This window comes from Cnephaeus nilssonii, assembly GCF_951640355.1.
Source record: "Cnephaeus nilssonii genome assembly, chromosome: 6".
Classification (NCBI taxonomy): Eukaryota; Metazoa; Chordata; class Mammalia; order Chiroptera; family Vespertilionidae; genus Cnephaeus; species Cnephaeus nilssonii.
In genome coordinates, this window is record NC_137077.1 from 44,281,408 (window position 1) to 44,306,386 (window position 24,979).

Sequence of the window (24,979 nt, forward strand, 5' to 3'; positions counted from 1 at the left end):
ATTTCCATTTTTATATTTTTTTAATTTTCTACTTAAAGAAGCCCCTTTAACATTTCTTCTAATACTAGTTTAGTGGTGGCGAATTCCTTTAGCTTTTTCTTGTCTGGGAAAGTCTTTATCTCTCCTCAATTCTACATGTTCTTTTTTTTTTAATATATTTTTATTGATTTTTAGCAGAGAGGAAAGGAGAGGGATAGAGAGCTAGAAACATAGATGAGAGAGAAACATCGACCAGCTGCCTCCTGCACACCCCCCACCGGGTGTGTGCCCGCAACCAATGTACATGCCCCTGACCGGAATCGAACCCGGGACCTTTCAGTCCGCAGACCGACGCTCTATCCACTGAGCCAAACCGGTTTCGGCTATCTCTCCTCAATTCTAAATGATAGCCTTGATGGGTAGAGTAGTCTTGGTTGTAGGTCTTTGTATTTCATGACTTTGAATATTTAGTGCCAGTCCTTTCTGTCCTGTGAAGTTCCTGTTGAGAAATCAGCTGACAGTCTTGTAGAAGCTCACTTCTATGTAACTAACTGCTTTTTTCTTCTTACTTTAAAAATTCTCTCTTTGTCATTAACTTTTGGTGTTTTAATTATGATGTGTCCTGGTGTGTGACTCTGGGTTCATCTTGTTTGAGATCTCTGAGTTTCCTGCACTTGTATGTCTGTTTCCTTCTCCAGGTTAAGGAAGTTTCTTGTCATTTTTCTTTAAATAGGTTTTCAATCTTTTGCTGTCTTTCTTTCTTTCTTTTTTTTTTTTTTTTTTTTGGTACCCAGTGATGCAAATGTTGGTACACTTGATATTGTCCCAAAGGTCTCTTAAACTATCTTTATTTTTTTTTAATTCTTTTTTTCCCGAGTGGGTAATTTCTACTATCTCATCTTCCAGATTGCTGATTGAATTCTCCGCTTCATCTAATCTGCTATTGATTTCCTCTAAAGTAGTCTTCATTTTTTGTTTTTGTAGTCCTTATTTTTGCCTTGGTTTTTTTGGTGTGTGTGTGTGTGTGTGTGTGTGTGTGTGTGTGTGTGTGTGTGTGTTGCTTTCTCCCCTTTTTTAAGGTTCTCACTGAGTTCATTTATTCTTTCTCTAAATTTATTGAACATTCTTAATAACCAGTCTTTTGAACTCTGTATGTGTTAGATTGTGTGTCTCCATTTCATTCATTTCTTTTTTTGGAGTTTTGTCCTGTTCTTTCATTTGTGACATGTTTCTTTGTCTCTTTATTTTGGCTGGCTCCTGTGTTTATTTCTATGTATTAGGTAGATCTGCTATGTCTTTCAGTCTTGTCAGAGGGGCCTTAATTAGTAGGTGTCCTGTGGGGCCCAGTGGCACAGTCTTCCCTGGTCACCTGATCAGTATGCTCCAAGGGTGTTCTTTTGTTCTTTGTGTGGGTTGTATGCCCTCCTGTTGTAATTGAGCTTTAATTTCTGTTGGCATGTCAGTAGATAAAATTGACCCTCAGATTGACGGGCTGTGACTATAATGGACAAGCTATTGTGTGTGAGCTGATTCCAGAGACCAGGCATCTCTTTAGCAGGGCTCTTGTGCCAGCTGAGTCTTCCTTCAGTTGTGTCATTTGTAGAGCTGTCTGAGTGGTGCTCTGGTGTGTTCTGAAGCTGCCCGCCAGGTGTTTTGGTTCTATAGCCTCTTAGGAGGGACTCAGGTGCAGGCCAAGGTCAGCTTCTGTTTGTGACTTGCTTAGGGCCATATGGTAGGAGCTACAAAATGATCTGCTGCTTGTGCTATGCTTGGAGTTACTTGGAGGCTATGCTGTGAACCAAAGCCAGTTTCCACTAGTGCCAGACTTGGGACCCTTAGGTGGGCACCACAATGTGACCTGAAGCCAGCCACCACTTGTGTCGGGCTTATGGCCACTTACTGGAAGGTACATTCCAAGCCAACACTGGCCGCACCTTATGCCTGGCCTAGGGCCATATGATGAGAGTTGCAATGCAAGATGAGACTAGTCACTGATTGTTTTAGATTTGGGGTCTCTTAGAAAGATGTTCAGGGCACACCAAGGCCAGACACTGCTTGTTTGGGATTTGTAGACCTTTGAGAGTTTTTAGGAAAGTTTGCAGCGCAAGGCAAGGCAGGCTACTTGTGTAGAAAAGTTGCTGGAAGTGTGCAAGTTGTATGTAATGGGTTTCAGGGATTCGCCATGTTGGGGCAAATGGTGTTAGGTTAATGGAGACCTCCACCTCCATTTGGCAACCCCTGTGTCAGGGTGGCTGGATGGGGGGACGGCTCAACAAAGGACCATTGGTGCCTGCCTGTGCTTCCTTCCCTGGAGAGAACTGCTCCAGCCCCTCCTCTCGAGCCCTTGCCCTGAAGCTAATCAATTCAGTTCCTCTCTGTATTTCCCTGGCATTTTTGAAGATGTGGCCCCTGTAAACTTAGAGTAGGTAACTTTGTGAGTGAGCATGTCCATGTGCATTCCGCTCAAGAGGAATGCCTGGGACTCCAGCAGCCTTCCACCTTTCTTAGATACAGTCTCCACTGGTTTTCATAGACAGATGTTGTGAAGACTCCTTTTCCCAGCACTGGTGCCCCTGGCTGGTGAGCCTGATGTGGGGTTGTGACCCTAGCTCCTCAGAGGGGACCTCCATAGCCAAGTTATCCCTCCTGATTCCTAATTATCACATGTGAGTGTGGGATAAACCCATTCCTCTTATCCGCCCCTCTTACCAATCTCCTCCTGGCTTCCTTATACCATTAGTTATAGCACTTTTGTTCAGCTAGTTTTCAGGTAGTTATCAATGATGGTTGTCCTGTGATTTAGTTGTAATTTTGGTGTGGTTGTGGGAGGAGGCGAGCACAATATTTACCTCTTCTGCCATCTTGACTGAAAGTCAAAACCATGTTCTTTATTCTTATTTTGGGCTCCCTTCATTTTTACCTCAATAATAATAATAATAAGAAGAAAAAGAACAGTGTAGTAATAACTATGTTTAATATTCCCTCCTTGAGAAATAAAAAAAAATACTATGTACTATATTTGAGAAAAATTGGAGCACAAAAAGCTTACAGTAACCTTTTGAAAATTGGTGTAAATTTTATTGGAAAACTTATTGCCTTGGAGTACTTTATCTCTTGAAATTTTCTAATAACTGATGGGAGGAGGATTTTTTTAAGTTTTTTATTATTATTATTTACTAGAGGCCCAGTGCACGAATGCATGCACAGGTGGGGTCTGGCCAGCCTGCCCCAATCGGGGCTGATCAGGCTGGGCTGGCCTGGGGGAGGGGCCACGAGTGGTTGGCCGGCAGCCCTGCCCCCTTGTCGAACTCTGGGTCAAGGGGACAATTTGCATATTAGCCTTTTATTATATAGGACTAGAGCCCTGGTGCATGAAATTCATGCACTCGGGGGTGGGGGGTGTCCTTCAGCCCAGCCTATGTCCTCTCACAGTATAGGAGCCCTTGGGGGATGCCGTCAGTTGGACATCCTTAGCACATCCTTAGCACTGCTATGCTCGCTAGCCTTGAGCCCAGCTTCTGGTTGAGCGGTGCTCCCCCTGTGGGAGTGCATTGACCACCAGGGGCAGCTCCTGCATTGAGCATCCGCCCCCTGGTGGTTAGTGCACATCAGAGCGACCAGTCATTCCACCGTTCGGTCGATTTGCATATTAGCCTTTTATTATTTAGCCTTTTATTATATAGGATAGTCAATTTAAAATATTTTTGTGTCATTGTTTTAAATGAGTCTTTGTTTTTTTCTTTATTTTGTTTTGGAAACATATCTGCATCTTCTTTTTCATACCACAAAGAATAGTCATTCTTGTAAAATGCATCTTGAGTTAAAGGAAAGCATTATCTATATAAAACATTAACCAGCTGATAGGAGTTGTCACAATTCTTTGCTTTGCTGGGCACAAGGTGCTCTGATTTGTTTATCTTTCTCCTGCATTGAATGAGGTTGCAACCATCAATTCCCAGACAAGTGGTCTGAGAAGTTATGGCCAAGGGATACATGTGACATAACAGTTTGACAAGGGAGTTTCAGTTAATGACAGGACACTTGTGCTGTAAATCCTGAGCAGCTGACACACTAAAAATAACTCAGGGTAGTCCTTAGACTGGGAATGGAAACCTCCTGTGAAAGATGAAGAGCTTTCTGAGAATGACGGATTGTAATTTGAAGGGATTCTGCAGAAAAGAATTATACAGGAACCTGGTAAAGAGCTTAAGTCTTGTTGCCTAACTTACATCTTCAATTGTACTTTACATATCTTCTTCAGCTCAACAGTCTGAGTAGCTATGGCTTGAAACTCCCTTTTCTGTTCATTCTCAGATTATAGTCACCTATGATATTGGCTCTTCATTCAAAAGCATAACATTTTAGAGACTACAGCTATGGATTTGGTGAATGGGAAGTACCAGTAAATATTTCTGAGTCATAATCAGTTACTTTTTCAAGAATTGAAAATAGATATGCAAAGACATTTGAGATACTGTTAAGAGGAATAAGAAGATAGGGGGAGTGGAACATGTGGTTTTTAAGTCAAGCTAAAATTATTATTCCTTAAGACTAAAGATCTTAAAGTTGTAGGTAGAATATTGTGAAAGTCCTTTATGTCATGAAGGATCTTACTGTAGCAAAATTATTTTGGTTCTAACCATAATATATGATTAGGAGCTATTTCTTAAAGGTCCAAAAAATGTAATTTAGAACAACCATCTTGTGTAGGTGGAAAACCTACACAGTTTCTTCCTCGTCCTGGGTGGTGTGTCTCAGTGGTCCTGTACACTGAAGGGTCACAGGTTCGTTTTCCGGTCAAGGCACATACCCAGGTTGCAGGTTCGATCCCTGATTAGAGTACATACAAGAGGCAACTGATCGACTTTTCTCTCTCACATTGATGTTTCTCTCTCTCCCTCTCTAAAATTAATAAAAACATATTGTTGGGTGAGGATTTTAAAAAAAACAAACAAAAAAACAACAACACTCCAGCCCTAGCTCGTCTGAAGGGTCCCGGGTTCGATTCCAGTCAAGGGCCAGGAATTGCAGGCTCAATTCCTGGCCCTGGTTGGGAGCACATGCAAGAAGCAATCAGTCAATGTGTCTCACATAGATGTTTCTATGTGTCTTTCCCCCTCCATCCCTTCCACTCTCTCTACAAATCAGTGGAGAAATATCCTCTGTTGAGGATTAACAGCACAAGAAAAACATTCTTCCCCAGGAGGTGGTGCAACCTGAAAATGCTAATAGATTAAAAATTGTTTTAGGTAAATGGCTGGATGTTAAATCTATAATGGGATATTAAAGCAAAGCAAGACATTTTGAAACCTTAAGAGCCCTGGAAGATAATCATTCTCACAAATTCCTGTTGTACCACTTGTCCTGTTTTAATATAGCTATCACGTTATCGTTCCTAAGATTTTATTGGGCATATCTTATAGCTTAATCTCACCCACATTTCTTTCACCAGTGTTAGTTACCACTGCCAGATGAGAGCAGTGCAAACAGATGATAGCTTCTTCTAGAAAAGGAAAAGTATGCAAATCACCACTAAAGGCATTTCCACATTTTTCTTTTCTTTTTCTTTTTTGACTTTTCTTTACTTGTTCCCCTTCTTTTCTGCAGATCATCTTTAAAGAAGGCTAAACTGAGGTTTTAAAATGGTAAAAAGCCTGTGGGGAGATAGGAAAGCCAAAAACGTTTAAAATGATGCTAATTGAAAATCCCGGTTCCAACTCTTAACTGTGGGTTTCAGGAAAAGGTTCAGAGTCCCACTTCTATAAGAAGGCTCCAAAGTAAGCATATCATCTACCCTGCTTCCTTAACTCCTTTCCAGCAAGTTTTATTTTAAAAGCCATGTCCAAGTTCTATATTCATATTTCCTATGGCCCAGTTCAGAATTTTTAAGAATATAATATTTAAAATCATATGAGAACTCCACTTGATAAAACTACTGCTTCCTTGGCATGGGCCAGAGGGAAATATTTAACAGTAATCACTCGACATCTGAAAGGCAATGCCCTAGTAACAGAACTCTAAAGTTTATGTTAACACAGGCAAAGAGAAATAAAGGCAAAATACATATACCAAATGAGGAAGCTGTAGGCCTGTGAACATTCCCTCGTGTGTGGACAGAAAAGGAAAAAGAAGCAGCAGCAGCATTTTTATGGGCAATCTAATGATATTTATGTTACCCCTGATGAGAAATGACTGAAAATAACAAGTTCAGCTATTTGAGAACTGGTTATAGCCATTTCCCAATATAAAATAGCAAGACTGTTTTTAAAGAATTTGCATATCAGTTTTTAATTTGTAACAGGAGTCACACACCAAATAAATAGTAGGTTCTAAATCTAAAGAAATATATGAGTCAAAAGATATACCTGACATTTGGTAGGTACACTGTGTTGGGAAGTGTATGCAGGGAGGCAGGGGAAGGGTGGGGACCTTGTAACACCAGCATGGCACATTCCAGTTAAACCTCAACATTGTTGAAGCCAGGACTAGCTGTCGGGGCCCTAGACCAGTGGTTTGCCGCTCTGTTGACTAATGAGTTTGCCGACCACTGTCATACCCTTTACCTCTTTGTACACAATATGCCACAATTGCCTAATTTTCACAGCTTCCAACTACACAGTAACAGTTAGTCTAGTTCAGTGGTCAGCAAACTCATTAGTCAACAGAGCGGCAAACCGCGGCTCGCGAGCCGCATGTGGCTCTCAAGCCGCGGTTTGCCGACCACTGCCCTAGACTATTTCTCACTTTTTCTTTGGAGACTTACTTGGTATTTTTATGGGTCTCTTTTTATATCACCATTTAATCATTTGCCTATATGGTTTTTTGGGATCTCAGGAGAATTTACTGGAAAGTGATTGCATAATAAGCTAGTTCAGTTAAGTCAAGAATCGAAATAGGCACTTCACAAAAGCAGTAATTCATTTGGGCATTCCCCATAAAAATGTTAGAGTTCTCTAGTTAAAAAATGCAAATGTAAAAATGGACCATCCTGGGAAGAGTGAAAAGGATTGCTATCAGGTGATGGTGGGTAAAGGCACGTTCATCCTCTGCTAGTGGAAGTGTTCATTTTTATAAATAGTATTTTGAATGACAATTTAGCACCCTACATATCAAAAGCTTCTAAGAAGGCCATGCTAGTTAAAATCTGCCTCTAGAATTCAGCCTAAGGGAATTGTAATTGAACATGTGCACGGATACATATGCACAAAGATGCTCATTGCAGCAGTGTTTATAGAAGCAACAAATGGGAAACAACTTACGGATTCATCAGTGAAGGCCCTGTTTAACTAAATTATATTGCAGCTATTACATGTGATGATGCAGAGCTTAATATACAGCTAGAAAATCTCTATGATGGATGTATATAAAACTATAATCTGTATTGTATGGTACCATTTGGTTAATGTGTGTGTACACATGCAAGTGTGTGTGTGTGTGTGTGTGTGTGTGTGTGTGTGTGTGTGTGAGAAACCCTAAAAAGATGTACTCCGAAATAAGTCCTGCTCATCTCTGGGAAATGGGATTACATATGACTCCTATTATTTTTTTTATACTTTCCTCTATCTTCAGAATTTTTTGTATTGAGTATATATTACTTTTATTGTCAGGCAGGAAAAAGCTATTTTTATTCTGAGGCAAAAGTAAGCCAGGCTCCTGCTACATGCAAAGGGTCAGCAGAGAACTCAGGGTGAACAAGACCTGGCCATTGACTTTCAGAAGATAGTAGTGTGGTTGATAGAGCGGGGAAGGAGAAAGTGTGAGTTATACAAACATCATTCCGGGTCCTTCCTGAGGACATCTCGATTGTCTCAGAGTCACCACCGAGGGACTTTCTTGGAACATCCTGACACTGGACCCTAAGAGACTTGGAGTTCTGGATGCACCCTGCTCCTTGAATGAGCCCCTTTCCCACCACACTTCCATTCCGTCAGCACTGTCCTGCATGCCTGGGTCCCTTCAAAAGCATGCTCACGCATCCCCTGCAGCATGTCATCTACTGAGCTGACTTCCCGTGTGGCGCCCCTGCGTGCCCGGGAACCTCTCCTTATTCCTGTTACTAATATCTAACTTCTTTTTCTCTCCCCCCCCCCCTGCCCCCCCCCCCCCCACACACACACACATCTCACACTGTTAGTCTTTCCCCCTTCAGTGTTCAGGTTTTTGTACCTCCAGTTCTTGGTTGTTTTTCTTTGCACTTTGCATTTTCTCACTATCAGGTGTTCTTACTGGCTGGGGAGGTGATCTAAACCAGCGGTCGCCAACCTTTCAGACCTCACGGACCACCAGTGGTCCACGGACCACCGGTTGGCGACCGCTGATCTAAACATAAGCAATAAAATTCGACCTGCTGTCTCTTGTATTTTCAGAATTTTGCACAGTTGTGTCAAGTGGGAAAAAGTGTCACTGTTACTTGTGCCTCGAATCTGCCTGAACTCTGCTGCAGTCAGGGAAAACATTTCAGAATAGATCTCATTCATAACTGCGTGACATGTACATATAAAACTATTTGTAGTATATTCCATATTGTGTGAGAGCTAAATATTTACATGAAGGCTTTTGCCTCTAAACGTTTGTTTCCCTAAAGCTTGCTATGTGCATGGGTTTGGGATTTAATGAGAAATTGAAGATCCTCTATTTTCACTGTCGTCCTCTGCTCTGATTCAAGTTTGTTTTTCTTTCTGTTGTGTATTTCTTGGAATTAATTATTTTGTTTTGCTAGTCTTAGAGACGGCAGAGAGCCACATGTTTTTTCCACATGCACCTATCAGTTGCTCTTTAATTGTGTTTTAATATTGTTTTCCATAGTGTAATTCCTTCACTGTTATTGTTAGCCCATAAACCTTCCTTGCATCCTGCTTTGTGCAGAGGTCAAGACCATTAGCCCAAATAGTCTTGGAATGCTCTCTAGTCTCATAGTCGGTGAATAGTTTATTTGGAAATTCTAGAGATACAATCAGATAATATCACTTGCTGCCCAAGGCCTATTTCCAACACCCTTACACAGAAACGAGAATTTGAGCAACGATCCCAGTCTGACTACTTTGTATCCAGATCTGGGACAAACACCAGCATTTTAAACGCTAGGAGCAGAGGCCTCTATTGCGAAATGGGACTCCAGTCTTGATTTGCAGGGTTAGATGAGAGGCTTGAGAAGTGCTGGGCAGAGGTTAAGCAGCGGGTTATTTCACGGGCTCGCTAGGTGCTGACGATGCCTGGGATTTCAGGACTGCTCACCTGTAACCGGCCTGAGCCCCGAGAGGAAGGCCGCTCAGGCAGGTTCCCCCAGGTTCTCTCTCCCTCCGGCCCTTCTCTCTCTGCCCAGGAGGCATGCCTGTGACCCTTCATATTTTTTAAGAATACCATCCTGTCCAAGGGGAAGTCCAGTGCCATATTTCATTCAGAGACTGCCTCTGACAAGTTTTCCTACCAAGTAATTTCTGGAAAATAGTTATCTTCGGACTTGTTTGTCCTCTGGGACAGCGATTTTCAACTGTTGTGCCACAAGAATTTTTAAAACATACAATACCTGACTGTTTAGTCAGGGGCACTGACCCCTTTTACTTAGATTGTCCAATTAAAAAATGACAACAGTCAACACAACAGTAGCCATCCAGTGTGAATGAATCAAATTACTGTATGCCTATATTTTTTGTAAGATAGGCAAAAAATATATTATTTGGTACGCTGCAGAATTTTAGTAATTGGTTTATGTGGGCCATGAGATTAATTTAAAAAAAAAAAAAGGTTGAAAATCGCTGCCCTAGGACCTCCTTTTTCAACCACTCCAGGGACAGGACTGGTACCCACACATGCTTCCTGGCCAGTGTTACAGAACAGAAAGAGTTCATCCACCCAGCGCTAGCACAGCCAAACACGGGACACTGAGAACTGCAGTGGAGAAATATTGCCTATTTTATTATAAATGGCACCCCCCAGGAGAACGGGAGGCTACTGCTCAAAAGCCCGAACTCCCTGACGGCGTGTAGGTTTCAGATTATGTAGGGCAAAATCAGGAGACTTCGGGGGTTAGGGGTTGGGGTTGTTCGGGGAGCTGATTGGTCAGGGGCGAGTTAAGGGTGCTGAATAATTTCTTCAGGTCTGGAGGACAGCTCGGGGGTCTGTTCCAGGGTCCCTCTGTCTGGTTTTATGGGAAAGTAGCCAGGAGCTCATTCCACCTTAGGGCTCAGGAACTAAAACATAGGTAGGTCAAGATGTTATTTTTAGCCTGCCAAAGGAGAAAGAAAGAGAAAAGGGGGCGTGGGGCTAGAGGGAGAGGGAGACATTATTTCTAGAGCTAGGATTTAAAGCCAAATTTAATCAAAGTCATAGGACCCTTGGTTTTCCCAATAGCAAAAAAAAATAAAAATCATATTTTCTTCATGTTCTCAAAGTCATAACTCTAGCTTGAAAGCACTGGGCAGAGTCATTTTGCTGCTCGCGTTTTTTATCCTGATTCTGTTAAGGAGGATCCTGCCCTTCTCCCCTCTTGTTGAAGTAGCCGCCCACAAAGAAAAGGAGAGAAGCCAGCGGAGAGGAGGGCGGCCTGGAAAACATCACTCGGGTAAACCGCACGTGACCTCCTTCCTAGTCTCTTCACGACGCGGCTAAGCCCCCCTTCTTTCTCAGGGCTCCCCGGGCTCAGACCAGCGTGCCTCCTCTTCATCCCGCCTGTGACATGAAATGTCTCTGCCGACACCAGGGGCAGAAGTGGTCAGGTCATCGTTCTGCAGTGGTTGGCAGCATTGTTCTGCTTTATTTGTTGTATCAACAGATGAACATAGGTAGGCCTTTTAACCACTGTCGCCTTTAACTGTTAGTGCAGTGTTAGGTCAGGTCACTACGAATGGGTAAATGAATGCTAGATTGGTGGAATGTTGTCTCCTTGGGACCAGAGAGGGCAATGGGTGTGAACAGACGTAGGGTTTTCTAGACCCCAAACTGTAATTAGAAATTTGCTTGATGTTTTTTCCAGTAAGAAAGAAGTATTAACAGCTAGTGATTCTGTTGACTTCCATGGCACTAAAAACATTTGTCTTAAGACCCTCAGGGTGACGATTAGTAAGTCACCCAGATGAGTATAAGGATTGATAAATTTCTTAGCAGGAAAGTCAGTAACCGTATGTAAGCTCTGATCTGGAAAATGATCTTACCTGATAAATGTTAAGGCTTCTCGTCAAGTTTTTTATTTTTTATTTTTTTAATTTAAGCTGCTGAACAGGAAGAGTTGTGTTTCAAGGGTTTTTGTATTTCATCTTGGTGCCATTTGATTTGTTAGAAAAGACTAAAGATAAAATTTTTAGTAGATCTAAGAGAAGGCATGGAGACCAGGACATGAATAATCTATCTCTGAATAATCAATCAGTCATTTAAGGAAGATTCTCTGTATTTACCCTTAGAAATTATAAAAATTTTACTTTATATAAAGCAAAAGTTTAGGAGAGGAATTTTTTTATTTTTTTCAGTTTTCTTTCATTTCGTCTGGTTTGGGGAGTTAGGCCTGTAGTAGAACATATCACTGAAAAATCCAGCTTTTTTTTTTTTTTAACTTTCGTTCATAAATCAGCCTTCTTTATTTAGTCCAGTTCCCTTGTTTATTACATATTTGTTCCAGCCCAGCATTTAGTTTCTCTCTTCATCCCGGTTGCCTAGTAGAATGTCTTCTGCCAAGAGATGGGAAACCTGGATTTCACAGCCATAGAAAACGGGCGCCTTTCCCTGGCACTGCACTCTCATAACCCCGTGTCAGAGTTTGACCTGGTTATTCCTCACAGACGGCTACTGCCCAGTCCATTGGGGTTTTCCTCCACACATATGGCCATGGTGTTCTGTCACATAAGAGAGGCCTGGGAGCTAGCTGCCAACCTGTGCAGCCAATGGCCTGGCAGGAAAGAGTGCCTGGAGTCGTGTGCGAATGTGGTTCTCATTCCAGGCCTGATTCTTCAGAACGTAACTTCATCGAGCTCCCGCTGGACACCACCAGCGGCAGCATAGTGTGGGCAATAGAGAGCAAGCTGCTTTTGTACCCTTTACCAGCATCTGCCGGGATGATCAGGTCTTCGTGACTCTATTCCACCCTGCCTCACCTACTGTTTGCCTTTCTGAGGACCCCCCTCCCCCAAGTAACATTTTCCCTCTAGCAGCTGCCCTGGTTGTCACCAGTGGTAACATCTTCATTGAAAGGAAGAGAAATCAAAGTGGCTTCAAGGACTCTGTAGCTGAAATGAAAAAACACAGGGCTTAGCACTTTTGTATAGCTTTAAATACTCTAAAAGAACACTTACTGGTTTTAAATAGCTCAAGTTGCAAATAAAGGAATTGGATAGTGGCCCGAGGCATTGATGTGTCTCTTCAGTGCCTTGGCTAGGGAAGATCTCAAGGCACAACCACTCTGTTTGAGGTTAGAGTCCCTGGTTGAATGAGGCTGAGATGAAGGGGAGCTAGGTTACAGCAGCAGCAGCAGCAGGCATCCTGCGGGTGAATGACCTGCTCAATGGGAGGAGCTTCGAATACTAATAAATCTTCACAGGCTCCCTCGTGGAAAAGGAAAGGAAGCACCAGTACCAGGTTGGATATGCTTAGCAAAAAATACATCTCAAAAAATGTGACGGAAAGCAGGAAGTCGTGATAAAATTAGGTGATTTTTGTACTAATTGATGGTGAATGCAGAGGAGAATTGGTCACACTTAATGATTAAGTAGTTCTACCAAATGACTGCAAAATGCAGTCTCCCTGGGAGTTTTTAATTAAAAAAAAACTGAAAAATTACAAAATACTATTTAGTTAAAAAGCAGTATGATTCTTAAATAACAACAGAACTAATGTAAGCATCCTGACAAGTTGTGTGAGACACAAATTCAAGGCTTTTAAAAACAATTCTATTCAAGTCCATATGTAGTAGAGACTGTTTTCAATTGTATTAGGTCTGTGTTTTGCCATTATTTGTTTTGTTTTTAACCCATAGGCTTTTAAGATCTAAATTAAAAAGCTCATTTATTTTGTTGCTGTTGCTGGTTTGGTTCTGTTGTTTATTTTGTTTTTCCCTAGGAGTGAGAGGGTATCTTTTGTGGACTTGGGAACAAATAACCAAAGACCACACAGTAGCTTTTGTGTATATTGGAGCATCTTCTGATATTTGTTTAAGGTTATAAAATGATACCTTCTATAAAGGGGGAGGTCAAGAGAGGTCAGGAAAAATGATGGAAGAGTTGGAAAATAAGACATAGGAAGGAGGAGATTTCTATCAACAGTGCTTTGTCTTAGATTTTTCTTGTTAAAATAACTTTCGTCTTTCGGATAAGCATCTTTGGCTACCGTGTTCATTTCCAAACTTGCTACTCATTTTGCTGTTTGAGGCAGAAATAATTCTGGGATGAGTGTGCTACATACACAATACTGATATTCTTTCATGCACTTACAGAATAATGCTAAACTGCTCAATTCAAGGACTTAATTTCACCAAGAAAAAATTATGCTTGCGAAGATCATGGTGACCATCATCTTTGTCAAGTAACTAATAATGGATGTATTTCTCTTTCTCTATAACATGTTGATGTGCCCATTAAAGCTGGAAAATAAACATTTTTTTCAAAAATTTATATTAAAGTTTGTTTTTCATTCTACACAGGAAGAATTTAATGGGAAACCCAACTCACTCTATTTTAATGACGGCCAGCGAAGAATCGACTTTGTTCTAGTGTATGAAGATGAAAGTAGAAAAGAGAACAATAAAAAGGGTTCAAATGAAAAACAAAGGGTAAGTTTTATGCTCTTTCCTTTTACGCCTTATAATATTGTGAACTGACAAAGTGCTATTTTTATGTAAGCAATAAAGTGAAACTGGTATTTGAAATATCATACACCATCCTTACCTTCGTATTTTCTCTGCCCATCATTCCCTCAGGGCATGTTAACAGATTGTTTATTTTTAATTTGAAATAGAAACTTCCGCAGGCTCTTAACCTCAGTTGGTTTCACAACTGAAGGCAGACTTCCTTCCAAGGAATTGTATTTTTCTATCTGTAGAAGAGATGTGTATTAAAAGCACACTCGGGCCCTAACCGGTTTGGCTCAGTGGATAGAGCATCGGCCTGCGGATTCAAGGGTCCCAGGTTCGATTCCGGTCAAAGGCATGTACCTTGGTTTCGGGTACATCCCCAGTGGGGGGTGTGCAAGAGGCAGCTGATCGATGTTTCCCTCTCATCGATGTTTCTAACTCTCTATCCCTCTCCATTCCTCTCTGTAAAAAATCAATAAAATATGTTAAAAAAAAATAAAAGCACACTCGGCTGTTTGCGCTTAGTTGGGGAAAGAAGCTAATGGGTAATAATGACACCAAATATAATAGTGATTAACATTCAATGTGTGCTCTATGACGAATATATGCCTTTTGCATATATTTTCTTATTTAATTCTTATAACAACCTGTGAAGGTCATTCTGTTTTCATAATCCTAGATGAAAGAGTTGACCCTTAGAGAGGTTAAATGATTGCCCAAAGTCACGGGCTCTGGTATAAGAAATAGTGGAGCCAAGGTTCAAACTCTTGTCTTGAATCTGGAACTCACCCATTTTCTGTCCCCTTTCATCCACTGCCGATCAAGCCGCTCCTTCCTCCCTTTCCTTTGCTTCAGGGTCTGTCAGGTAACAGGCCATCTCTATGTTGAGATATTACTAGTAGACTAGTGAGTAGGCTGCAGTTATGACTCCTGCCTGGATCTTCTTCACCTGAACCCAAACTGTCAGACCAAAGCAAAACATAAAAGAGAGAATACATGTTAGTGTCCCTTCTACCCACTTTTGAAATCACTCCCTCATTCTTCATTTTTTGTTTTTCCTCGCATCTGTGCTATCACACATACAACTTTAATTGTCCTTGTCCAGATTTTCTCTGTGAAATATATCATTCTTAAATCTATTTATGTCCGCCCTTCCTTCAAACCGAGTGATGTAAACTGCTTAAAATGAAGCGATCAGTCCTGTTTTATTTTGGATTTTTGTTTGTTTGTTTTGGAGGTTTCTACTTGCCTGGTGTCACAGGATCAGTTCCAGGCTTTGGAACCTGACATTCACCTTCTAATTCTGCCACAACAGTATTGCAGTAATGCTAGTTGATGTAACACACTAGCCCCGTATGATAGTGGCTTAACAAAATAAAAGTTTACTTATTGCTCATTTTATTTTATTTTTAATGAATTTTATTGATTTCAGAGAGGAAAGGAGAGGGAGAAAGAGATAAAAACATCAATGATGAGAAAATTATTGATTGGCTGCCTCCTGCACTCCCCCCTCTGGGGACAGAGCCCACAACCCGGGCAAGTACCCTGACCTGGAATCAAACTGTGATCTCCTGGTTCATAGGTCAGTGCTCAACCACTGAGCCTCACCGACCAGGCTGTTGCTCATTTTAAATTAAATGTGGCATCCCTATTTGGCACAGTGTTTTGGGGGTACAGGCAGGGCTTTCTTCCCTGCAGTCATTCAGGAACCCGGGCAGACACAGAGGTTCTGCCATATTCAGGCAGTTTCTCACATCATCATGGGCATCGGCATCCTATAAATGGTAGATGGGATACGAGAGAGGATGGAGACAGTACCCTCACTTCTTTACCTCTTTGGCCTGGAAGTGACTACATCAGTTGTGTTCACAGTCTGTTGATCAGGATTCAGGACGGTGGAAGGTGTAGCTTCTGGCTGGACAGCCATTTCTCAGTTGGAACATCACACTTTGGAAGGGGAGCAGGCGTTGCGGTGGATAGCGAGCTTGTCTTTGCCAAGACTACTAACTGGCGGTGTGACATCAGTGATTTCTCTTACCAATATCCTATGTTATTATTTTTGAGATGCCTGTTATTTTTTACATTTTGATAACTCTGATATCAGGGCACATCTTACAAATGGTGTGTCATAATTTCATTGGCTGAATATTCTCTTATTGGTACACTAAAGGCTCAGTGCACGAATTCGTGCATGGGTGGAGTCCGGCCAGCCCGGCCCCAATCTGGGCGGATCAGGGCTGGGCTTGTTGGGAGGAGGAGATGGCCAGAAGTTGGCTGGCCAGCCCACCCAGATTGGGGCCTGATCAGGGCCGGGCCGGCTGGGGGAAGGGGCCGTAGGTGATAGGGCAGCAGGCCCTGCCCCCGATTGGGGTTGGGGGGCTGATTGGGGACAGGACTGGCCATGGGGATGGGGCTGTGGGTGGTGGGCCGGCTGGCCACACCCCCAAATGGGGTACGGTGTGCCAATTGGGGGGCAAGTAGCCTGGGGGAGGGGCCATTGGTGGTTGGCGGGCTGGCCCCGCCCCCTATTGGGGTGGGGAAGTTGATTAGGGGGGGCCTCAGGAGGTTGGCTGGCCAGTCCCACTCCCTATTGAAGTGGGGGGTGTGATCAGTGGTCGGGCATCCAGGGGGAGGGGCTGCATGAGGTTGGCCACCCAGCCCCGCCCCCTATTGGGTGGGGGACTGCGATCAGGGACAGGCCGGCCAGGGGAAGGGGCTGCAGGCCTATTGTGGTGGGGTAGACTGATTGGGGACAGGGCTGGCCCAGGGGAAGGGAGGGGGCATTTGGCCATAGGCCTGCTCTTGATCCGGGTGGGAGAGTCCGATCAGGGGCAGGCAGGCGGGGGGAGGGGCCGCGAGGTTGGCCAGCCAGCCCCAGCCCCTGATCAGGCGGTTCGCTGGCCACAGTGGGCATCATAGCGACCAATCATTAAGGTCGTTATGGCTGTTACGGTTGCTGGCTTTTTATATATATAGATAGAATATTGGCTCACCATACAACTACTGACATCTGAGATTCAGGAAAATGGGAATCTGAATACATAGTCCAGAGGATTATGGTTAAAATAAAATAAAATAGTATATAGAGATATCATAAATTTTCAGCACACATTAGGTCATAGATGTTAATTCCTGTCCCTTCCCATTTATTTGGGGCTTTCTTTTTATATAATTTTTTTTCAATTTCAGTTGACATTCAGTATTCTTTTGTATTAGTTTCAGGTGTACAGCATAACGGTTAGACAGTCACATACTTGAAAAAGTGTTCCCCCCAATATTTTCAGTACCCACCTGGCACCATACATAGTTATTACAATATTACTGACTATATTTCTTATGCTGTACTTTACATCCCCGTGACTGTTTTGTAACTACCAATCTGTACTTCTCAATCCCTTCTCCTTTTTTCTATTTGGGGTTTTCTTAAAACAGCGCATTACTATGAAAGGCATGACTCTCCTTCTGTCACTCCATAATTTTATAACTCGAGTTAAAGAGCTTAGAGTACTTTATCATGTTCCTGTGGACACAAAGGTATCTTCTGTGCCGTCGTAGTCACTGTCATCAAATATTCATTAAGCATCCATATGCCAGTGGAGCTGGGTTGAGTACCACAGAAAGGGAGTTAAACAAATCTAATCCATTAAAGCAGGAAGGAAGCAGTTCTGGTTTTAGACAAGAGCGTCACTGCCGTGGAGAAGGAGCCCAGAGCTGCTTACATTATTAACAAGTTCTGCATTTGCTTTACACGGAAACATAGGTCCCAGGGAAGCTCTCATAAATCGGGAGAAAATAAATTATCTTTAATTTCGGCAATCCCTGAACTCATGGATTGATATACTGTGATGTTGGTTTTTATAAGCCGTGCTTCGAAGTGTTTTGAGTTTCTATTTGTACACATTACTTAATTTTAGACTCCACCAGAATGCAAAGCTCAGCTTTGGAGTCACATTTTTATTAATTTTAAAAACATCTGCAAGTTCTGACATACTCCCTGTCTGGCCTTATTCAAGATTTAAGACAACAAAAGGAAAAGCATCTTCACAGTCCTGTTTTCTTTGAGAGAGAAGAAGAAGTCTAAATCATATTGATTTCCTGAAGCAACGCCAGGTTGACTTTGCCAGGGGCTCATCTAAAGAGTACTTACTGTTACATACTTTTTTAGAGATGATGGAGAAAGTTAGACATAATAAGGCCACAAATATAGAAGAGGCAGAGGAGTAAAAGGCTGCACTTCCCATGAGCAAAAGAGAAATTATTTTTCTATCCAAACCTCCAAATAGCATGCAGCTTTGTCCCCTTATATTAGTGAAAACACTCAAGATACCTCACACCTTCCTATTAAAAGCATAAACCATTTACATTGAGATTTTGCAAGGGGATCATTATAAGTAGTTTCAGTAATAAATGCTCATTTAGCCAGTACTGTTCTCAGCACAGAATCAGTTTGAATTTTCTTTTTTACGGTAAGTAACAGGAACATCAAACTCAAAATGGCTTAAATACTAACAGGAAGTAATAATTTTCTCATGTCAGAAGTAGCCTGAAGATAGGACCATTTCTGGTTTAGATAATTTATTGGCTTAACGAGGTCATCGGGAAACAAGGTTCATTCCATGCTTCTGTCTTGCCATCCTCAAAGTGTTGGCTGCTCTTAAACTGGCTGCACTTTGTTCCCAGATGGCTGCTGCAATTCCAGGCATCCAGAGGCAAAAACAGGGACTGCCTTTCTCGGGGCCCATTTTTAAGGGGGAAGAAAGGCCCCCTTATAGGGCCCTAAGCAGACTTCCTTTTACAGTTCATTGTCTATCGCAAATCTATTCCTAAACCAACTACGGGCAAGATGAGTGGAATTACCTTGATTAGCTTAGACTCAGCAAGACAAGTCTTTCATCTCTTGAATCACCTAACATATGAAAAAACACTAGACTCTTCTTACTAATGAAGAAGGGGAGAATGGCGTGTTCAGTAGGCAGCAGCAATGTCTGGCACAGTAAATGATTGAATATGTCTAAGCATGTTTGATCTATACTGTGAAGAGCAAAAATGTTTTAAATTAAACAAATTTCCATATACTTTTCCTACTCTTCCTGACTTTTGTTAGTAATGCTTCTTTCTTCCATTTCATTTTTCTAGAACTGCTAACAAGTGGAGGAATTGATCTGTTTTTAATTTCATTTTGTCTGACACTTGGCCTCCCTTTAAACAGTAGTGTTTATGACCAAGTACTAGTATAATTCAAATGATGGTAAAGAGGGTGGAGGGGTCTAGGTAGCACAAAAACAGTGCAAGCAATCCTGAATATATGTTCTATATATTATCTTTTATATCAGCAGAATGCATTCCTAAAATTAGAAATTTTATTTCTTTAAAGTTGATGAAAAGTATATATGGAAGTAAAAATTTGTATTTCATATCTGACCTTAAAAATTCTTTTGTGTATGGCAGGTGGATTTGTCCAATGGAGACTATAGAAAAAGAGATTTTTGAAAACTGAGTGATTAAATTATATCTAAACTTCCAAATAATGTGAGGCAACTGACTAATTGGTTATAGATTCTGTGCATTTTTGAAACTTTTATACATTGTTTTTAGATGTGTTATTATGAGACTGGAACGGTTTGCCTAGAACAGTGATGGCGAACCTATGACACGCGTGTCAGCACTGACACGCGTAGCCATTTCTGATGACACGCGGCCGCTGAGGCGGCCGCATGCCAAGGATGAAACATTTGCTGCTCCTGAGGATGAAACATTTGCGAAATAATGTTTTTTCCTGTAAGTGACAGACTACCCGAGTTATGCTCAGTTTTTTGGTGAAGTTTGACACACCAAGCTCAAAAGGTTGCCCATCACTGGCCTAGAAGCTGGGTGAGATCTCTTTGGATGTTTCAAAGTTCATCAAAATGTTTTAGTATGGTGAAAACAGTACATCACTTCATTTATTGCAGTCTTACATACTTTAGAAAAGTTTTAGAACAGTGTCCATGAAGATCTTGTACATTTTTATTAACTACTAGAGGCCCGTGTACGAAATTCATGCACGGAGTGCGGGTGGTGTCCCTCAGCCCGGCCTGCACCCTCTCCAATCTGGGACCCCTCGGGGAATGTCCGACTGCAGGGATCGGACCCAAACTGGCAGTCGGACATTCCTCTTACAATCCGGGACTGCTGGCTTCTAACTGCTCGCCTGCCTGCCTAATTGTCCCCTAACCGCTCCCCTGCGGGCCTGATTAATGCGTAACTGCTCCCCTGCCAGCCCAACCGCCCCCAACTGCCCTTGCCTGCCAGCCCGATTGCCCCCAACTGCCCTCCCCTGCTGGCCATCTTATGGTGGCCATCTTGTGACAACGTGAGGATAGCCATCTTTGATGATGTGAGAGCATCACGCGAGGGCCACCTAGGCTTTTATTAGTATAGATTATTATTTTAAAATTTTGTTGCTCTTGTCAGAAGGATTTTAAATGGCAGTTTGTGATGTACTATTGTGTGTTAAAAATCGATTATAAGTTCTATCTAGGGACCTTGCTAATAAACACTTTAGTTGTAGTAGTTTCTCATACTTGTTTTAGGTTTTCTCAGAAGACCATATTGTCTAAAAATGGCAGTTTTGCTCTACGATTGCCATCTTTATATTTCTTTCTTTTAATTTTCCAAGTGCAATGGCTAAGACATAGAACCGGTAATACATAGTGATCACAATTGCGTTGTTCCTGATTTCAATGAAAATGTTTCAACAATTTCACCATTAAATATCACACTTGCTATAAATTAGGGGTAGTTTTCTTTTAAAAAGTTAAACGAGTTCCCTTTTAGTTCTAGATTGCTATGAGTTTTTATAATTGTGTTTTAAATTTTATCAAATGCTTTTTAATTTTTTGTATCTATTGAAGTGATCATATGGCTTAATTTCTCATTAAGTTTTATGTGCATTAAGTGTATGGTTATTTGAGGCTAATAAGATGATAATTCAAAATCATTTGTTATTGGCCACAACGTGCAGTGTATAATTTTTACAGTTATTAGCTCCCTACTTATGCCAATCCTGTTAACATAGTTTACTTACATATAATTCATTAAAAAGTATTTGAGGTCAGTCACAGAAATACATCAATCACAAGAATATGCCCAGCTGGTGTGGTTCAGTGGTTGAGCATTAACTTAGGAACCAGGAGGTCATGGTTCAATTCCCAGTCAGGGCACATGCCACACCAGCTTGATCCCCAGTGGGGAGCGTGCAGGATGGCAGCTGATCAATGATTCTCTCATCATTGATGTTTCTATCTCTCTCTACCTCTCTCTTCTTCTCTCTCTAAAAAATCAATAAAAATATTTAAAAAAAAAAAAAAAAGAAGAAGAGATAATGGCAACCAGTGTTGGATGGTTTTACCTTCACAGATAACTTTGGGTAGAAGTTCTCTCTTTTGTTTTAGGAAGCGAAATCAGATCTAGTTTCAACTCCTTAACATTGTAGACTAAGGCAGAGACCTCTTCTTTATATTTTTATCTCCTTCATTCACACCCTACTTGCTTTTATACTAAGATTGTAGGTTAAAAGGAATAAATTAAATTAGTGTCAGCTGTGTCAAATTACAGCTACAAAATGTGTTGCTGGTATAAGCACATTTGGTTTTATTTTTTAGTACTCAGCATACAAGCAGTGAATCCAAATCTTGCTTTTTATTTCCAAAATGAGAAGTTTTATTGGACCCAATCCTTAAAAACAAACAAACAAAGAGGACAGTTAAGTTCTGAAAAGGAAAGTCTGAGTATTCCATTACATCTCACAAAGATGTGGAGAAGAGAAAACCCTTTCCCTGATTAGTCCTGCTGAGGTCGACCTTAGGTTTGAATGAAGAAACTGTCATTTGCCCTGGTTCCCAAAGTCACCTGTGTCTCACTTTTTAAAGAGTCATCTGTAAAAGTAAAGGATCGGGAAAAATCAACTATACTGAATTTCCATAAAAACAGGCTTGAGGGGAATACATAATCACAAATAGCTGCTTGGATGCACAGAAAAGGTGTGTCCTGGAAAGCAGAATTTCTTAAACTCATCTGATGATAAGTCATCTCCTTTGCTTATTAAAACTAGATTATTTCAGGCCCCCGGCTCTACCTACTGAGTTAGAATCTCCAGGAGAGGGACCCAGGAACCTGCTGTTTAAGCAGTGCTTCACGTTGTTTGTATAAGAAGGTAACTTTGGAAAACACCGCCCTAAAACGTTTATAGTAATCTCAGCAGTGGAGGGTAGTTGATTTTTTTTTTCCATTCTCGGACCATTTGTTTCCTAAGTTACCATTTATGTATTTACTAGAAGCCCGGTGCACGAAATTCGTGCACGGAGGGGGTGGTGTCCCTCAGCCCAGCCTGTACCCTCTCCAATCTGGGACCCCTCGAGGGATGTCCGACTGCCCATTTAGGCCCGATCCCAGTGGGATCGGGCCTAAATGGGCAGTTGGTTATCCCTCTCACAATCCAGGACTGCTGGCTCCCAACTGCTTGCCTGCCTGCCTTCCTGATTGCCCCTAACCGCTTCTGCCTGCCAGCCTGATCACCCCCTAACCACTCCGCTGCCAGCCTGATTGATGCCTAATTGCTCCCCTGCCAGCCTGTTTGCCCCCAACTTCCCTCCTCTGCCGGCCCTGTCACCCCTAACTGCCCTCCCCTGCAGGGTTGATCGCCTCCAACTTCCCTCCCTTGCAGGCCGGGTGCCTCCCAACTGCCCTCCCCTGCTGGCCATCTTGTGGTGGCCATCTTGTGTCCACATGGGGGCAGGATCTTTGACCACATGGGGGAAGCCATATTGTGTGTTGGAGTGGTGGTCAATCTGCATATTACTCTTTTATTAGATAGGATAGAGGCCTGCTGCAGGAGTGGGGGCCAGCTGGTTGCCCTGAAGGGTGTCCCAGATAAGGGTGGAGGTTCCCTTGGGGCATGGGGTGGCCTGAGCAAGGGGCCTGTGGTGGTTTGCAGGCCAGCCACGCCCCCTGGCGACCCAAGCAGAGGCACTGGTATCTGGAATTTATTTACCTTCTACAATTGAAACTTTGTAGCTTGGAGCGGAGCCAAGCCTCCTGCATGCTCCACTGGCAGCCATTTCTGTTTGAGTTAATTCACCTTCTATAATTGAAACTTTGTAGCCTTAAGCAGAGGCCTGAGCCCGGCCAGGGTGTGCGGAAAGCTTTGCTTTCTCCGTTACCGCGGGCAACCCTGGCCTGGTCTCTCCAGCTCCGTGGCTGTTGCCATTCTGTTTGAATTTGTTTACCTTCTATAATTGAAACTTTGTAGCTTGAGTGGAGGCTTAGGCCTGTCAAGGGCAGGCGGAAAGCTTGTTTCCCTCTGTTGCCTGGGAAACCTTGCTCTCGGTGGGTGTAGCCATCTTGGTTCGGTTTATTTGCATACCCGCCCTGATTGGCTGGTGGGCATGGCTTGGGCTGGTGGGCGTGGCTTGGGTGTAGCAGAGGCATGGTCGATTTGCATATTTGTCTATTGTTAGGTAGGATTGTTGTAATTATGCCAAACGTGTTCATTTAAAGAGAAAAGTTGGACGTGAACATAATCTAAATATCCACTTCCATTTTCTGCTCATCACTTGGGATGTTCATGTTTTTCTATCCTCTGGTGAGTACACGTTACCCATTTGAGTAGATCCCCCATCAGATCAGTCCACTCACGTGTAAGGATTTGTCACCAATACATGCATTTAAATTAAGTCCCATTTAAATGCTTATTCTGCTTACTGAACCTTCTTGAACACATGATATATATATAACTAATAAATAGCACTTAGAGTAATTAGGCAGTAATTTTTTGCACAGATTAAGTACCTTTGACTTTTTCCTCATCCCTCTTTGTAGGCTTAATAGAGATTGGCAAGTTGAAAAATACAGTGGCAGCACCATCAGTACTTTGCCTTAAAAAGCTATAAGAATATTTGAAATTAATCTATACATAATATTTCATTAATCCCAACTGATTTGTGCTTTATTATCATCACAGTGTATTTAGTAAATTTTACTTTATTAGACATTACAACCCCTGCTTTTTATGCTGAAAAAGCTGGGTGACATTTTAAAAAAAAATGGTAGGTTGGTGTTTACAATCAGTGCTATTACTTTCTATTCACAGGCAAGGCTTTCCTAACAATGACTTTATTAAGCCAAATGAGATGTGTAATCGAAGGTGCTTGGGGACAGAAAGCTTCCTTAATTAAGCCAGTCTGTCCTTTGTGATTTTGATTGCTTTATTCTGTATTTCTCTGACAGCTTTAATAACCTCTCAAAAGAGGTATGAATAAAATATCAGTTTCTGGAGTGAGATGGGTACTCTTGTCTTTTTTTACTTTGAGCCCCTAGTACAGTCCTAAACCAACAGTGATAGAATCACATGCATCTTTTTGTGATGCATGTAGCTCCTCAAAAATTTTAGTCACTTTGGCTTTACTAGAAGTAGGGAAAGAAAGAAAGAGAAAGAAAGAGAGGAGAGAGAGAGAGAGAGAGAGAGAGAGAGAGAGAGAGAGAGAGAGAGAGAGAGAGAGAGAGGAGAGAGAAAGAAAGAAAGAAAGAAAGAAAGAAAGAAAGAAAGAAAGAAAGAAAGAAAGAAAGAAAGAGGAAAGGGAAAGGGAAAGGGAAAGGGAAAGGAAGGAGAGAGAGAAAGGAGGGAGGGAGGGAGGAAGGGAGGGAGAGAGGGAGGGAGGGAGGGGAGAGAGAGGAGTGGAAGGAAGGGAAAGAAGGGAGGTAGATAGGTAGATAGATAGATGATAGATAGATGATAGATAGATGATAGATAGATAGATAGATAGATAGATAGATAGATAGATGATAGATAGATAGATGATAGATAGATAGATAGATAGATAGATGATAGATAGATAGATAGATAGATAGATAGATAGATAGATAGATAGATCCAGGTTGCAATGCCGATAAATTTGCTCTGCTAGAGAAAGAAAAATTTACAGCATAGTTTAATATACAATAGGGCTTTTCTCAGAGCCTGTGAGTCTAGTTTAATCATTTTGTGCTGCCAAATACAGATCATAGACTATAGAACATAGTTTAGGTTCTTATAACTAAGATTCTCCAACAAGGCACACAGATAATTCTTAGTGAAAGATTGTGTGGCCTCAGCTATTCATTTACTCAACAAATATTCATTGAGCAATGGCTGTGTCAGGCAATATACAGGATTAATTTTCTTCCATTTTTAATGTGGAAGACAGCTCT

General features: G+C 41.9%; 1 protein-coding gene across 2 annotated transcripts in view; it reads left to right on the plus strand.

Moving 5' to 3' along the window:
* The window catches only part of ANO6 (anoctamin 6), a 187,548-nt gene that overhangs the window by 103,199 nt on the left and 59,370 nt on the right, over nucleotides 1–24,979 (plus strand). For both annotated transcript variants that reach the window (XM_079775705.1, XM_079775706.1), the window contains one exon: nucleotides 13,604–13,732. In XM_079775705.1, the coding sequence (XP_079631831.1) occupies nucleotides 13,604–13,732 (129 nt within the window). The remainder of the gene's footprint in view (nucleotides 1–13,603; nucleotides 13,733–24,979) is intronic.